Source organism: Vigna unguiculata, chromosome 8 (genome assembly GCF_037176805.1).
Source record: "Vigna unguiculata cultivar grain cowpea cultivar isolate G323 ecotype 2 chromosome 8, ASM3717680v1, whole genome shotgun sequence".
NCBI classification, from domain to species: domain Eukaryota; kingdom Viridiplantae; phylum Streptophyta; class Magnoliopsida; order Fabales; family Fabaceae; genus Vigna; species Vigna unguiculata.
Window position 1 is genome coordinate 6,983,201 of NC_140799.1, and position 19,340 is coordinate 7,002,540.

A 19,340-nucleotide genomic window follows, 5' to 3' on the forward strand; every position below is an offset into this window, starting at 1 on the left:
TAAAACACAATTGGGTACTCAAATAACGATGCTTTGTTCACATGGGTGTTTAATTTAACACTTAAAGTTTGGGATATGTGGGAAGATGGAAAGGAAAAGTAAGTGAAAAACTAAAAGAGACTTTTGAGTGAGAATGAAATCCAAAATTGAAGAAAGAATTGGAAAGTTAAGTAGTGAGGAGGGATGTGTGCTCCTTTTGAAATTGAAGTGAAAAGCCAACAATATAGCATTGTCAATGCGAGAGAAGACAAACACGATGGTCAAAGACATCACGGTTCTCAAGTCAAATCGACAACTTCTCCCCTTCACTAATAGTGTTTCCAATCAACTTCCTTTGTTGGGTTAGGGGTCATTAGGGCGAAGGACTAAGTTCTGGTGGTATTTTTGGAGGGTGTTTTTAGGGAAGCGACATTAAAAGCGCAGTTGTGGAGGCCATTGAAGGAAGAGACATTTGCGTTATGGATTATATAGGATAAAATTTGCATTATAGACAATCCAAAATTTAAATTTGTATTGTGAATTGTAAAATTTGAAATATAAAATTTGCATTTCTGATTATATGATTCAGAATATAAAATTTGCATTCTAAATTGTATAATTCAGAATGTAAAATTTATATTTTAGATTATACAAATTTGAAAATAAAAATATAAATTTTTTGTTCTAAATTGTGTAATCAAGAAGATTTACGGATTACCTAGTCCAGAATTTAAATTAAATAATGAAAAACAACTTACTTAAAAGAGTATAATTGGTATTTCAAAGTTTATGGGAGTGTAGGAATGGTCAATTGAGTATTCTGAAAGAGTACAAGAAAGCCTTAGTGAGGCTAGGAAATTTCTTCCTGCACCCTCTCAAACTTTTTCCTACATTCTCTTAAATATATGAATTGACAAAAACAACCTTATAATGTTGTATAAATATCTCTTGGATGTGGTGGTGAGTGTCTCATCTTTGTTTTCTATTATCTTCGATTGTAGCTTAGTACTTTGGGAAAAATAATGCTTTTATGTTTGTCTCCTTTCTCTTTTCCTTAATCGAAATGAGAAATCCAGAGTGGGGAGAGGAAAATGTGAAGAAAGTAATTAAGAGAATACTTTTCAAAATGAAATAAGATAGACTTTCAAAATGACTGTGTTGGAAAGCATATTTATGTTTCCAGATTGATTTTTCCAAAATTCATTAACCTCTATTTTTACAAAGGAAACATGATATTTTCAATATCCAATATTAAAACGATGTATTCTTATTTTTTTAATATAAAATATTTAGAAAAATTATAATTATATACCTTTTAAATTAAAATGACTATATCCATTCATTATTAAAGTTTGGGAACAAAAATGTATCAAAGTTTGGGAGCAAGATGAATTTCAATCTTGCGTCGAAGTTTAAGAGCTAAAAACATATTTAACCCAACTAATAATAATTAAAAAATTTAGCATAAATATTTCATCTTTTGAGTTTCAATCCATGTTGAACTGTGCTAGACAACATTCATAACAATTACATGAAATTATTACATTATAGTAAATAAAATCTCTTTATACAATTTTGATGATAAAATTACACTTATTATAATGAGTTAGAACATAAAAATAACTATATAAAAATGATCACAACAATATTCTGCGTAAACAACAAATAAAAATATTAAATAAAAGTAAAAGTAATTAATTTGATACACCATTCAACGACATTGTACAAAAGAAAAAAATGTATAATTCAGCATGATAAAAAGAAAAGTACCTTGAAGATATAAAAATTTTCAAATATTAAACTAGTGGAACTGTTGAGAGATAAAAAAAAATTATGTGAAAAAAAATAAAAAATATTAAAAAATAGTAAAAATATTCAACTATGAGACATAAAAACTATTTGATTGATTGTAATTGATAATACACTATTTGAACATAACTTTATGATAATAAGAAAAGTGCCTTGGACATGTGAGTGAACTCCATGAATAGAAAACAAGTCAAACAATTAAAACAAAGATGAAAACATGTGTAGGAAAATAAAAAGAAACATTATAAAACCAAAGATTAGGATAATATATATATATATATATATATATATATATGTGTGTGTGTGTGTGTGTGTGTGTGTGTGTGTGTGTGTGTGTGTGTGTGTGTGTGTGTGTGTGTGTGTGTGTGTGTGTGTGTGTGTGTGTGTGTGTGTGTGTGTGTGTGTGTGTGTGTGTGTGTGTGTGTGTGTGTGTGTGTGTGTGTGTGTGAGTGTGTGTGTGTGTGTGTGTGTGTGTGTGTGTGTGTGTGTGTATCTATCCGTTCACATATCCAATTAAAAAATGGATATTATCATACTCTTATTAGTACCCAATGAATGCGAAAATTTTCCATCAAAATGAGGATGGGTTCAAACAATATTGAAGGTTATAATCGCATTCATAACGTGTACAACAGAAAGTATTGGATCTACCTTGGTTAAATTTGTGCATACTAGATAGAAAGGAGACAAAAAATTTAAGGGAAAATACCTTAATTGGGAATTATGGTTCCAAAAATAATTCTCCTTCAAATGGTGGTGGAGTGAGGAGGTTGGGTGTAAAATCTATTTGTTATTGTGGTGAGAATGCAATTTTGAGAATTGCTAGAATCCCTAAGAATAGGGGGAAACAATTTTAGGGTTGCTTTAAGTTTAAGGTAAGATATATGGAAGCAAAATGAACTGTTTTATTTTATTATGCAAGGAAAATTTTTAAAGTGAGATTTTGTTATTTTGTTGAACAAAGTGGGTCTGAAGAGTTGGTTGACTACAATTATTTCCAATGGTGCAGTGAACAAATAATTGAAGAAAAACTTGGTTTGAAGAATAAAGAAATGGATGGATTGTGGTGAAGAAGGAAGAAAGGGATGGTGAAAGATGAAAGTTAAGAAATTAGAGAAGATTGTTTGTTTTTGGAAAAATGGTTTAAGTTGTGAATAAGGATGATGTTTGTTGTGTGCGTAATTAATATGATTGTAATATCAATGTTGTTGAAAATCTCATGATGTCTTGTAGTTAAAGTACTTGATGTAATGTTTCTCAATTAATGAGACAATTTCAGTGGTTGGTAAAACATTGTGTTTGGAATTTGTTAAAATTAAAAATAAATTGGTGTATATGAAGAAGCAATACATAGTATAGGTCCACCAAGTGAAATTTCATTGTTTGTCAAAACAAAAGGGCAATCCAACAATTGTACTTAATTACATCAAAATAAAGGTGCTTGAATATTTTAACAGAGGCACAAATTAACATATCAAAATACATTCCCTCTTAATGCACAAAGGAAATACATGCTTAAATACATCAAACTAAGTCTCCACAAAATAAACGTTATAACATACGCATAAAATAATATTTCTACAACTCTAGGGTCATGACTTCGAAAAAAAAACCCCTCCTAGCCTTGAGTTTATGCATGATGTTTGGTTTGCCTATTGAGGGGTGTTGAGGTGGAATGACATGAACATGAGATGATTGTTGAGTACATTGTGTTCCTTCTAATGATGGAACTGGTTGTGTATTTAATTGTGTTGATTTAGTTTGTTGTGGTGGAGGTAATGTAGATTTTATTTATTGTGGTGGACATAGTGTTGATTCAGTTTTTTCTACTTGACTTTTTTGCGGGAAAGAAGTTTTGTTGTGTCCAACTTCCCTGTAGACAACATATATTTTTCTGAACCTTCCCTTTCTTAATTCAATATCATCCTTCTATATCTCCTAGGCCTTTGGTCTTTTCTTTTTCTTAGGCTTTCTTGGCATTACTCTTTTTTATAGGGGCAACACATTTGGATATAGAGTAATTTCCCACACTTGTTGACCATTTATCAGTAGATGATGGAATTGTAGGTTTCTCATATGTTGAATTCCTAAACCAATGGGAAATGAAGTCTTCTACATTTAAATTTAGAAATCTAATTGTGGTAAGAGCTTAACAATAAGGAATTCCACTTATGCTCCATTTTCTACATGTACAATCCATTTTGTCAATGTTGACAACAAACTGATCCTAATTTGAGATGTGTGCCTCACTTCAAATAATTTTCTCAAGAATGTTAGTAATTTTCATTTATGGGTTTTCTCTAACACTTTTCTCCATGTTCTTACTTAACCACTTGACATTCATTAATTTCAAGTTAAAATCTCTATTACAAGTATGAACATCAATTATTTTTCTTAGCTATCATGACTTCACAATGGACATGTAAGCACAATAAGTATACCATTTGCATTTTTCCTTTGCACACACACACACACACACACTTTATGTTAGAAATATTTTAATATAATTTAAAAAATAAATAATTAAAATAAAAAACTTACTATTACTCATGTGTTTATAAACCTTTAATTTATGGGTTAATGTGTTTTATGGCTAACGGCTATATTCTTATTACACTTTACTTCTTTGTTTCCTTTTGCTACCTATAAATACCACATAGGTGCATGGGGAAAGAAACAACAACAAAAACAGAGACAACAAACACTAGAGTTTTTTCTTAAAAGTGTTCTTCTTTTCTTCTCTATATTATCTTTAAGACAGTGGTGTTCATAAGGTTCGGAGATCCTTCGCTGCACTCGATCGATCTGACGGGTTGTTGTATCTTGGGAGATAAACGCATATGATAAGAAACACATATGATTGTGTACTGTGTATTTGTTTAGCCCTATGCAGTAGGGGCGTTTTCTCTCTAAGGATAGCGCTATGTGTGCCTCAACCCAGGCTATTTCTACTCCTTACCTTTTATCTATTATTTATTATTGTTATAATAATTATCATGTCTCTGATTAATATTCTTTAATTTATATATATGTCTCAGTGTTATTATTGCTTTAATAATTATTATTATATCATTTTATATTTTTATTATTATTAGTATTATTTGAGTAATCATTTTCTAACATTCTTAGAGAGAAAAATTATTATTATTTCTTTTTTGATTACTCATATGTATTCATTTCTAAAATTAAAAATAATATAGAGCTGAAGACTGAAAGCACATTTTATGAACTAATGTGTTTCTTATGGTTGTAATTAAATCAGTTTCAACTAGGCCTAAAAGTTTATGTGTATAATTGTTCTACTCCTATTGGTAACAATAAATGAAATTATTGATAAATGAAATTCTTTCTCATTGAATTTTTTTTTGTGTGATATCTATAGCTAATGTTTTTGTTGTTATATTAATTTATGCTTTAATATTGTCTATTCTTACCATTGATAAAGATATTATATATCATGTTATATATTGAGAAATTTTGGTTAGAGACCATTCAAATTATAAAATTTTGAGGTACAAAATTAATTAAATAGAGAAGTGATGATACATATCTTTATAAATGAGTGTTTTTGTGTGAAACTCATGGTATTATTCATTAAGTAACATCTTTATATAGTGTATGATGTTAATATAATGGTGCAGTGAAAGAAAGAAAGAAAAAAATGCTTTGATATGGTAAATGTTATTCTACAAGTTCTAGCTTGTGTAACATTATATTAGTGAAATTTTATATCTTGCTTACCATATTTTGAACACAAAAGATTGAGATAAAACTTTTTATGAGTTATGAAAGAAAAAAGAACCACATTTAAAATATTTCAAAGTGTGGGGGTATCTTGCAATGGTTAATATACCTGTTAATAAAAAAATCTTGGTTATATATTATAAAGTGAATGAATATATACCTCATTGTTTTGCCATTTAGTGTAATATTATTTTTTGTTTTTTCTAGTTATGACAATATGTCCAATTTCTTGAGATTATTGAATGATATTTTTAATGTAAATTGGATATTGATTCTAGTAGCACAATATCAACTATTGATTATGGTTATGTTTTAACCTTGGATGAAGGTGTACTATCATGGAAATATGTTAGAAAGTTGTTCTTCTGTCATGATCTACTATGCAAACATAATTTATTCCATTTGTTCAAAGCATCCTGACAATCAAATTGTTATATTTGAAGTTTCTAATAAAAATGTCAATGAAAAATTGACATATGAATAAGAGACAAATATATTAGAAACTTAATTACTCATGGTTATCTCTCTTGACTTTGTCAGGTCAAAAAGAAATATTGCAGATCTGCTTATCAAAGGGTTGATGCATCAACAACAAGAATTTAAGTCGTCGAGAGGAATGAGACTATAGCCCATAAATTAGTTGCAACAATGAACACCCATCTCCACATGAATGGCGATCCCATGGAATGGAGTTCAATGGGTAACAACGAAGTTGTTGTTGACTAAAGTACACCAAATAATTTGATTAAATTTTATGTCTCATTCCTATGGCGAGGTGTACTATAAATTGTGACAATAATAAGGTTGAGGTATGTGCATTATTATGCTTATTTTATAAAATACCTCTTAATAAACCCAATGGTTGAGGTATGTGCATTATTTTATAAAATACCTCTTAATAAACCCAATGACAATTATTGTAGGGGTGTGAGTCATAAACCACCCTTCGAGGGTTTACCTAGTGAGTGTGATGGTGGGGCCGCCATTGTGAGACATGGACAAGTCTCTAAGTGACACTCATGAAACAAGATACATGCACAAGGTCGTAACGTGCACCCACTGATTAGAACCTATAATGAACACCGATATTGTATGTGTATTTACTAAAACCTGGTCACAGGGGATGTAGCTCAAGACAATCAAGTCTCTGCATTTTCTCAGGTGGAAGTTTATAACCACTAGGCGTAAGGGTCAGACCCGGAAGGTTCCTTACACCGAACTACAATATTTTGTTTTAAAAGATAATATATTTTTTGTTTTATTTTTTAAATTATGTGGGGGATTGTTAGAAATATTTTAATATAATTTAAAAAATAAATAATTAAAATAAAAAACTTATTGTTACTCATGTGTTTATAAACCTTTAATTTATGGGTTAATGTGCTTTATGGCTAACGGCTATATTCTTATTACACTTTACTCCTTTGTCTCCTTTTGCTACCTATAAATACCACATAGGTGTGTGGGGAAAGAAACAACAACAACAACAGAGACAACAAACACTAGAGTTTTTTTCTTAAAAGTGTTCTTCTTTTCTTCTCTATATTATCTTTAAGACAGTGGTGTTCATAAGGTTCGGAGATCCTTCGCTGCACTTGATCGATCTGACGGGTTGTTGTATCTTGGGAGAGAAACGCATATGATAAGAAACACATATGATTGTGTACTGTGTATTTGTTTAGTCTTGTGTAGTAGGGGCGTTTTCTCTCTAAGGATAGCGCTATGCGTTCCTCAACACATGCTATTTCTACTCCTTACCTTTTATCTATTATTTATTATTGTTATAATAATGATCAAGTCTCTGATTAATATTCTTTGATTTATATATATGTCTCAGTGTTATTATTGCTTTAATAATTATTATTATATTATTTTATATTTTTATTATTATTAGTATTATTTGAGTAATCATTTTCTAACACTTTATTGAAACTATCTTCTTATCATTCCTTACAAATTTTAAGTTCTTCCCATTTTTTAGTTAATAAGTCTGAATGGCATATGTAAATTCTTTCTTCTTAGTGAAATAAGTTTTTACTTCCTATTTGTAGTCATCCATAGTTTTTGGCTTTGAAAACATAATAAACCTACCATAACTCTCTTTATCAACATTATCATCCTCCCTATCTGTGGCACTAACGAACTCATCTAAATGTCACTCATTATCCGAAAGTCTGATGTCTTCCTCCTACACTTGCCCTTAAAGTCCTTGCTCCTCCACTACACTTTTGTTGTTTGACTTTGCCCTAGAAATCTCAATAAGGTCTTCTACAACACTTTCCATCTCATATTGAACATTACCATCCCATTGATTATCCATATCACTATTTGTGTCACATTGAATGTTGATATCAATTAGGCCTTTATCACTAAAAGACTCACATTCGCTATCCTCGTCATCATCTACATATTTTAACTCAAAATCATCTACATCCTCTTGTTGACCACCATCTTCCACCTTTTTTCACCATCACCATCCAACTGACCACCCTCCTCCACCTAATGTTCACCCTCACCAATACCAGCCACCTGACCCCTTTTCTCTAACCGCTTTTCACCGTCACCACCACACTGAAACTCATAACCCTTTTCTATATCTTTTAACCCATCACCCTCCAACTAAACCTCCTCTAACTACTTCTCACCTTCACCACCACACTAAAACTCACCACCCTCTTGTATATCTTCTAACCCAAGTTGACCATCAACTTCCAACTGAACCCCATCAATCATGTCTATTATCTAAGGTTTAGGCATTTTATGTATCACATATAGATCCACTACATTGTTTAGCCTGGCTATGTTAACCATATGTATAACACCTTTTCATCAGTTAAAAGTTTCAACCTATCTTCCAACACTGACCCATCTCCTAAAGAGTACCATAGCTCTTTCACTTGAACACTTACAAAGTTTCCACTATGGAGGACCACCACTTCAAAACGCTCGTTAGACATTTTACCATATATATTTCTATAGTTGTAGATTATGCCCACAAAATAATAAACAAATTATGATCCCTACCACCAAAACACCTAAATGGGAACCACAACTTCTACAAATTTCTAAACGAAACACAAGACCACAACTTTACCTCATTCTAAAGGACAAAACAAAACCCACTAACTCATTCATACCCAACAACAAAACATTCCCATCCCAAAACGAAAATGCACAACCCTACCACGACAACAAAATATCGAATGAAGTAAAATAACCCACCAACGAAATGAAACGCATAACCTAAGGATGACATCAAATATGTAATGAAGTAAAGTAACCCACCAAAACCCACCCATGAAATGAAACTCACCTTCAATGCTGATAACTCCTTGGACTGCTCCTTCAATCAACGACGAACACGCAATTTCAGTGAAATCTCCTTCCCTGCTACTTCGATTGATCCAAATCTCCTTAAATGCTCCTTCGACTGGTTCAAATCTCCTTCCCTGCTCCTTCGATCACCAAAATCCTATTTTTTTCACCTATTCTTTAGTTTTAACCTAACGCGGTCCAATTTTCACCATGTATTTTAACCTAATTTTATCTATACCACAAGTAATATTCCACATTAGAAAATAAATCCACATGACCATGTCTAATGTACACTATCGTTAACGAGTTCGACATCGTTAACGATTTAGGTCTATTTGATACATATTCTCGAAAAAGAAGGACCCAATTGAAATGATTTAAAATATGAGGAGCCAATTGAAATTTTAGAACAAAAACGTGACCATCCAAGGATTTAAACCTAATAATAATAATAATAATAATAATAATAATAATAATAATGCAATTGAAATTTAATCCTACAAATCTTTTTTATTTTTAATTTCATTTTTTTAAACTTTAACTTTTTTAAATAACAACTTCATTTTCATCTTAACATAATTTCCGATATTCACATTCACCATCAAAGGTAAAATAGCAATCATCTAATTTTATTCCATAAAATATTTTCTTTAATCCCTCGTACTCATGACATCAAATAAATTTTTTTACAAACTTTCATCTCAAATATACTGGAATCATATCATTTTTCTTAAATCCAAATAATCGTAATTTCACATTTTTTTTCCTTTCAAATTCACTCTTCCAAATTCATCTTCAAATCCAAACACAACATATTATTATTTTTATTTTATTTTATTAATACAAATTCAACCTCAATTCATCCGAATCTGAATTATTGTGTTTTAAAGCAGCATCTCAACGGTATCCAGTTTTGAAATCTTGCACTAAAATTTTTATTGGTAGAGCCAACAAACATTGCACGTGCTTAAATTTAACAACTAACTTAGGCATGTGCTTAATTTTAGTAACAACACAAATCGACTATAGAAATGTGTCCTTTTTACCAAATGCATTCACTCTCATATAGTATTATGTGTTTATATATATATATATATATATATATATATATATATATATATATATATATATATATATATATATATATATATATATATATATATATATATATAGGGGTGGCAATGCGGGCCGGCCCGCCCCGCATAAGGCCCGCACACCGCGGGCCGGCCCGCCCCGTCCCGCACATTTTATGCGGGCCGCATACTCTGGCCCGCCCCGCATAAAGGTTGGCCCGTGGGCCCGCGGGCCGGCCCGCTTTTTTTTTTTTTAAATTTTTTTATTTATTTATTTTTTTTATGATGAAACTTTCAATGTTTAAAAATTGGGAAACTTTAAGAAGTTCACAAAATTAAGTAAAGACTTTGGGGAATTAGATGATAAATTGATAATTCAACATTTTCATCATATTCATACTATGACATACACAATGTATTCTTTAAATTTTAGTACATTAAGAATTACATAATACTTGTCTTTTCCAATTATACAAGAATTTGAAATGTTAATGCAAGAGTCCATAAAAGAAGTAATTAATATACACAAGTGCAAGTTTTTTTTCTTTTTTTTAATTTTATGCGGGCTTGCGGGCCGAGCCCGTGCGGGCCGCGGGCCGAGCCCGCGCGGGCCACGGGCCGAGCCCGCGCGGGCCTGCGGGCTCACTATCCTGGCCCGCCCCGCGTTTTTTATGCGGGCCTGCGGGCTGGGCCCGCGGGCCAGGCCCTAATTGCCATCCCTATATATATATATAAAATTATATAAATATAAATAATTATTATAATAGAAAATATTTTTTATTATAAGTAACTATTTTAATTTTAAAAGTTGTTTAAGTTAAAAAAAACAATTAAACTTTAAAAAAGATAAAATTAATAAATTAATTATTTTAATTTAAAAAATGAATTATTTTTAATACAAGAAAAGGAATAATCCCTCTATATCATATAGACAAAACGGACCACACGTGTCAGAACTTTTCTCACCATAGTTCGTATAAATTACACGTGTCTATCTTTTTATTGGAATAATAAATTTTGTTTAATGTTATTATTAAAATAATTTTTTATTTAATTTTATAAAGTTATATTCATAAAGAAATAATTATAAAATAAATAATTTTCATATAGGTATTTTTTTATTATAAATAATTAATTGAATTTGAAAAACAAACATAAAATAATAACATAAATTATATTGATAAAGATATAATTGATAATCAAATGTGCACATTAAAAATTGTTACAATTATAAACAGAACTCTCATTATTAATAACCATATATAACTGTGTTTTTAATATAATATTATATAAATGATTTTAAAATTTTAAATATAATTTTAAATGATGTAATTTAAAATATAATTTTAGATTATATATTTTAAAATATAATTTTAATGTTTTCATGTTATATAATAATATAACTTTTATAAGTTATGAAATTTGAAATTTTAAAATTTAAAATTTTGGATTAATGAATTTATAAATATATAATTTTAAATGTTGTATTAAATTTAATATATTTTTGAATTTTATTTAGAATCATGCTAGTAAGAATACATGCTCTTATATATTATATTATTATAATTATTAAATTAAATATAAATAATTTTATAATTTTATTGTAAATAATTTTAATTTATTTTGTTGTAATTTTATAATTAAAAAATGGTTAAGTTAAAAAAATGGTCAAATAAAAACAAAAGAAAAAAAGTTACTTAAAGATAAAATTAATAAAATAATTATTTTAATTTAAAAATTTATTTAAAGAGTAAAATTAAAAATACAAATGTGATAAAATAAAAAAGAAATTCTCATTATATGTAGGTATAGATAAGTGAAAATTATATTTTAAATTATATAATCAAAAATTAAAAAAAAAAAGTAAAAAAGTTATATACAAACATTTTATGAAGTAAACTATAATTATAATTACAATATTAACAAAATATGAAATAGTGGAAGAAAATGATATTTGACACTCTAACTATATTATCAATTAATACTCTTGTTTTCTTTTAGAGAAATCATCAAATAATAATTAATTTTATAAATAAAAATAGTTAATTACTATAATAATTAATTTAGATACAAATTTATAAAGTACAAATTATTAGTATATAAAATAATTTTATTATGCATACAAAATTATAATTGTTTGTGAATTATCTATTAAAGTTTTAGTCAAAATAAACTTATTGTTTGAGCTTTTATTCATAAATTAGTTATAATTTTTTATTTATAATATAAACATTTTTTATAATAATAATATTTTAGTTTATAAATTAATGTCTAAATTAGTGATTTGAGTGATGATTGTTTTTGTTTTCTAAATTAGTTATTAAGTAATGATTTTATTGTAGTGAATGATTTAGGATGTAAAATGTATATTTTAAATTATTTAAATATGAATTTATCAAGGTGTTCTTTTAATTAAAAAATATAATATAAATAGAAGGTTACATGTTTAAATTACCTAATCCAAAATTTAGAGAATAAAAAAATAATGACAATGCAAAACTTAAAAATAACGAGGATATTATATGTAAGAATAATAAATATTGTTATATAATATATATGATTCTCCATATTTTTTAATAGTCTATCTATCCATAAATTTATGGATATAAGAACTAAAAATTTAATATTCTTCCTTGTAATGTTCGAACACTAACCTTACAATTGTTCACACTCGTTATAAGCAAGTCAAGTATTAACTGAATATTTATGACAATGTTAATACTTTCGCATTCAATAATTCCTTTTAATATCAAATTATCAAATTAAAATGTTTAAATATATTTTTTATTGTAATTTATTTAACATTATAACCTTACATATATTTATATATTTTGTAAATAATTTTTATAATGTCACATTAATTTAAATAATAAAAAATAATTAGTGATTAAATTAAAATATTTTTATAAACTAAAAAAATTATTAATATCTAAAATAGATTATATTACCAATAAAAATATAGTTACTTACTATTATTTATTTTAAGTTAGAAACTAATTTAGAAAATCTTGAAAATTAACTGTTAGACTGTAATTTAGACTCTACCTTACAAATCAATTAACATATCTTGATTTAGTTAGTAATTTGATTTCATTAGTTGAAAATTTTCAAGTAGGTTCAATTTTATTTTAATTAAGTCAAAATTTAAAAAATTTATTCAATTATGTTTTTCCATTGTTATTGAACCAACTACATTTAAACCACAATCAGGTGGCAGTAGTTTTTTTTTATTTCTAATTTATTTTATTTTTATAAATTTTTTGTAGTTATTCAGACGTTTGTTATACCATGTGATAAGATCGTGTCATATGTCACTATGACTAGAGATGACAATTCGGGATGGGTCAGGCTGACTGGCCCACAGGCCAACACAAAAAAATGCGGGACGGGTTGAGATGTTGAATTCGTTGGTCTGTAATGGCTCGTCCCGCATATACCTGTAGCCCGCGCAGACTAAAGATGGGGCTGGGCGGGGTGGTTTGCTGGCCCGCTTACAAAATTATATGTTCTAATTTTTTTTAGTTCTCATATCGTTCATCACGTTGTTTTTTTAAGTTCCTTTTATTATTATTATAATAATAATAATAATAATAATTATTATTATTATTATTATTGTTATTGTGTTTATGTTTATATATAATAATTGCATATAAGATAATGATTTTAATTCTTGAATATGAAATATCTTTTTATACATTTTTAGGTACATGTCTTATAAGGTGACATGTTGCTATTGTACTTTAGCTATTATCTTCGTTATTATTTTTCTTGTTTTTGAATATGTAAAGTAATTGAAATTATTTCGATAGAAAATAAATATTACTTATTATGAAAAAATAAAAAAAAAGTTTTTATTTTGCTCAACATAAAAAAAAAATATTTCGCTCATCACAAATGCAGGCTAGTCCGTAGGCCCGTGGGCCAACCCGCAAGACATGACAGGCCAGAAAGTGAACTTGAAATTAAACTACGGAGCAGAGCCAATTCGGTCCGCACTTTGCGAGCCAAAATATGTTGGACTGGTTCGATTTGTCATCCCTAATTACGACCTTCAAATATCATTGTGAGTATCAAATATGTCTTGTATTAAATCCAGTCACTTAATATATTTATCTATTCAATTTAATCACATTTTTTTAAATAGAAAAATATAATCCTTATAAACTGAAAATAAATTTATTATTTGTATTAATATTATATTAATATTTATATAAAAAATAATTTTTTATTAAATATTTTTTAAATTACTAATTTCATTTAAATAAATTACTTTTTTCTTATAAGAGAACATGACTTAATGAACATTTTCTGTTTTTCTATATGAAACTTAAGTTTATTTAATAAATATAATAATATTTATATGATAAATAACAAAATATTATCTGACATAAAATGGAATAAAATATAAAATAAATATTTATATGACTTAAAAATATTAAAATTTAAAATGAAAATAATTTAAAAAATCAATTTTATTATATAATTATAAAAGATATATACACACAGTCACAATTTATTGACCTTTTTTTTTTCAACATTTTCAAGCAGCTTATTGAACAGTGTTATTCCATTACTCAACTTTAAAATATAAAATAAATATTTATATGACTTAAAAATATTAAAATTTAAAATGAAAATAATTTAAAAAATCAATTTTATTATATAATTATAAAAGATATATACATACAGTCACAATTTATTGACCTTTTTTTTTCAACATTTTCAAGCAGCTTATTGAACAGTGTTATTCCATTACTCAACTTTATTGACTTTATTGACTGAAGCACTTTATCGACACAAAAAGAACATGCATGAATTTGTTGACATTGACCAGACCAAGTCTATTTAATAGAGTGTTGACTTAATGAATTTCGCGATGTTAATATCTTTAAAAATAATTTAATCAATAATTTTAAAAAAATGTAATCAAGATTTAAAAACTTAACTACGAATTACAAATTTGAATCTTCTAATAAAAATTTAAATAATAAAATTACAAATATTTCAAAATATTAAAATATTAATAATCATATCGTTCATTTTAATTTAATGTTCTTTTAATTTATGCAATCAGTGCATTTATTGTTGATTTACAAACGTTTTATTAAAATTTATTAAAAAAATTAAGCATGAATTCGGAAAGATAAAATATTTATTAACTCATAATTTATTATTTTAGCTTTGTATTTCATATAACTTATTTTTATCTATTTTTGTATAACACTAGAAGGGGAACCAAGTAATGTCTTAGAAGCTGCATTAATTTTCTCTATAACTTCATTACATATTTCAAATTGTGATTACATGATCCTGTAAAATATTATTTTCATTATCAGTAAAAAGCTATTTATCAGTAAAAATAAATAAAAGTTATTAAACTTAAATATTTATATATATATATATATATATATATATATATACAGTACATGGAAAGCATTAAATAATAATAAATTTTAAATAATTAATTATTAAATCTGTTAAATTGATACCAATTTAGACACTAATAAGTAATGTATAATATTGAAGATCAATTTAGAATCTATCTCAAAAAACGATTATAATGATTTTATTAATGTCAGAAATTATTTTAAATATCAATAATTTTTAATTTACAAAATAATATCTAAATTAATCAATATATTATTTAATTATTGTTTTTCTTTTTGAAATTAATTGTTATTTAATGATTTTTTAGTGATATTTTACGTTGTTAGTGTACATATCTATTTTTCATAAACTTACAATACATCAATTTGTATTTAAATGATAAATATATTATTAAATAATTCTGAGTAAATATTATTTTTAGTATATATTTTTTAGATTTTTTAAATAAAATAATAACTTATTATGATTTTTTTACAAGTCTAGGTAAATTTGTTTAAAATCGTAGAATTAAAAAATATTTTTTCAAGTTTTGAGTCATTTGTAGTGTTTTTTATCATAAAGAAACGCGAAAAAGAGAAAATATAAATATTTCTTTTTACACTTAAATTTGCACACCAATATCTTTAGGCAACTTCTTTAAAAAGGTTAAAATATTATTTTTGAAATTGACGATAAATTTATCAACTTTTATAATTATTACTTCTGAAATCATATCAACAATAAAAATGTGTCATATTTGAAAATATGTAACTAGTATTTTTTTTTTCGCTAAAATAAACTAGAATATTTGCGCAATTGGTCATGGCTAATGATTTCCCATGATTTTTTTGATGTGAATAATTAGTTATGTCAAAATTGTAACAGTAGCAACTTTTTTCTAACATGTGCATAATACATACATATATACACACATTATCACCAACAAAAGCGTCTCCTGTTCAGTGTGCTGAAGGGAAACGCAGACACACTGATTCATTCACCTACCCTTTTCTCTCGTTCTCGCCGCCTCTTCTTCCAATCCCATACTCTGCCCATCTTCTTCAATAATCTTCTCTGAACCTAACCAACCAAATCTTCTTATCACTATCTCTGAAACCATATATCTTCTTATTATTTTTATTCTTGTTCATTAACCCCTATCTTCACAACAAACCCAGAAAGAAAGAATCTTTGAGAGGCTCTGATTGATGGGTGGGAGAGGGATCAAGCTCTTTGATGAAGAAAGGAATGGTCTTTTCTCAATTTCCAATTTTGGGTCTCAATGGGGTGGGCGTGTTAACGACCCTGTGGCTATGTTTGCGAGTGTTAGTCAAATGGGAATGGGGTTTGGCGTTCAAGAGCCAAACCCTTCTTCTGGTGATTCCCAGCACAATGGGGGCATGAACATTAGGATCCCTTGCACTGAGTTGTACGTTAGGTATGTTCAATCAGAGGGGAAGGTGAAGATTACTGGGGTTCATGGGGAAGAAGAGGGGGTGGCGGGTGTTAAGGGGAAGAAAAAGGGTGTCTTTAAAGGGTTGAAGATCAAGGTGAAGAACCCTTCTCTTAGGAGGTTGATTAGTGGTGCCTTTGCTGGGGCAGTGTCACGGACCACTGTGGCACCCTTGGAGACCATTAGGACTCATTTGATGGTAGGAAGTAGTGGGAATTCTACTGGGGAGGTCTTCAACAATATCATGAAGACTGATGGATGGAAGGGCTTGTTTAGGGGTAATTTTGTTAATGTCATTCGGGTTGCACCTAGCAAGGCCATTGAGGTAACTATATCACACTGTATGATTGTGTTTTACAGGTTGTTTTGTGTTTGTGCTGAATGGTTTTTGGTTTGCTTGATTTGATTGTCTCAAAAAGTGTCTGCGCGCTCGTGTCTTTACCTCATTTGTACATTATTTTTTATGGTTATGTTTGCAGTTTATATGGGATTGTGGTGAATGGTTGTCTATGTGTATCTGCAACTTTTTGCATGTTATACTTTACAATTTGTTTTGGGTTTAGGGTGAATGAGTTTTTTCTTGCTTGATTTGATTGCCTTAATATGTTTGTTCTTTGGACGTTAATTTTTGGTTTTTGCTTTACTCTATTGGATTATTGGTTGGTTTGTCTGTTTCTTATGTCCAGAGGTTTGCTACTATTGGTTGGATTTGTCTTTAGTAGGACCATTTGCATAGTCAATATAAGTAGAAGTGTTTGGGCTGATAAATTATTGTATATTGTTTCTACCACAATCGGAATATCTGGTTTTGTTGCTGGCAAAATTTGTTTTGTTACATCTTCCTGAGTGTTTCTTAAATCCTGCTGCAGTTTTGTTGTTTAATTTAGTTGTCTTAATGATGATAATGTTTTTTCTTTTTGGTGCTAGACCGGTGGTAGCTCACAGACTAAACACATGTTAAATATTAAAATGATCCTTCAGTATGCGACTTGTTTCTAATGGAATATGTGTGCTCTTTAACTGACTTGTGTAACTTTTTTCCTGTTAAGTCCTAAAATCATTTTCTGATATGACAAGACAAATTGCAATTAAATGAACTTCATTCTGCCTACATTCTCAAAGGATGTTTTCTGCTGTTGATGTCTTATCATCAGGTTACCTTTCCCTTTATATCAGTTGAGATGTTTAAACAGTTTTAGAAGTCACGCAGCCAATATTGCTTTTCATGGTCCTGGTTTTTGGTAAATGTCAATTTTGTCGTGTGTTTCTGGTGTTCATTTTAAGGCAAGTAAACTGTATCTAATTCAACCTAACGTAATGAGCTTCCTTGTTTCTTTGGTGATACATATTCAACAACATACATGATATATTACAGCCCTTGTTTCTCACTGAAGAAAAGCATAAAATCTGTCTCAAAACTTCACTTCCAAAGCAAAAAATGTTTACACTTGTTTTGTCCTGCATTTTCCTCTTTGACCCCGTTTATGTGAAAGAGAATACAGACATGGATTTAATGTTTTGTTGGGAATCCATATTTCAAAATTTTGATATAATGAAGTCTTAAATGATATGTTTTTATGCATCTGAAAACATTTAACTTTTTTCTGCAGCTATTTGCATATGATACTGTTAACAAGAAGCTCTCACCAAAGCCAGGGGAGCAACCTAAACTCCCTATTCCTCCATCATTGATAGCAGGTGCTTGTGCTGGAGTTTCTTCAACAATATGCACATATCCTCTGGAGTTGCTAAAGACTCGTCTAACCATCCAGGTGTGTACATATAAAGCAAACAAACTCTTGTTTTCACCATTTAGAAATCATCATGTTTCTGACTAATTTAACAACGCAAAAAAAAGAGAAAAGAATGTTTACACTGTCAGTTCATAGACTATGTTTACAAAATAAAAGCAGAATGTAATCTGAACTAGTAATTTTGCAGAGGGGTGTGTATGATGGTCTACTAGATGCATTCCTGAAAATAGTGAGAGAAGAGGGTGCTGGAGAACTTTACAGAGGCCTCACTCCCAGCCTTATAGGAGTAATACCATATTCTGCAACAAATTACTTTGCATATGACACTTTGAGGAAAGCATACAGAAAAATTTTCAAAAAGGAGAAGATTGGCAATGTTGAAACCCTTTTGATAGGATCTGCAGCTGGTGCTATTTCAAGCAGTGCCACCTTTCCTCTTGAAGTGGCACGCAAGCACATGCAAGTGGGTGCCCTGAGTGGAAGGCAAATATACAAAAATGTGATTCATGCCCTTGCAAGCATTCTTGAGCAAGAAGGGATTCAAGGATTGTACAAAGGGTTGGGACCTAGCTGCATGAAGTTGGTGCCAGCTGCAGGGATTTCTTTCATGTGCTATGAAGCATGCAAGAGGATACTGGTAGAGGACGATGAAGAGGAGTAGCATGAAGGTTGTAGAAGAGTAGTGTTGGAGCTAAGAGGCAGAACTTCGTTCTTCAAATTTTGCATATTTGCTTAACTTGTTCTGGATTTTTTTTTTTTTTGTTGTTACTGGAATTATTTTGCTTACCCCATAGCAACTTTTGATTAGAAAATTGGTAATGGAATAATGATTTTTTTTTCTTTGTC

The 19,340-nt window shown here is 28.8% G+C and overlaps 1 protein-coding gene across 1 annotated transcript; it reads left to right on the forward strand.

Annotated features, from left to right (window-relative positions):
• Positions 1-16,238: 16,238 nt before the first annotated feature.
• On the forward strand, positions 16,239-19,340 carry LOC114195430 (adenine nucleotide transporter BT1, chloroplastic/mitochondrial-like). The gene is made up of 3 exons (XM_028085904.2): positions 16,239-17,065; positions 18,351-18,512; positions 18,682-19,340. The coding sequence occupies exons 1-3, from the start codon at positions 16,496-16,498 to the stop codon at positions 19,153-19,155; spliced, it is 1,206 nt and encodes a 401-aa protein (XP_027941705.2). The 5' UTR covers positions 16,239-16,495; the 3' UTR covers positions 19,156-19,340.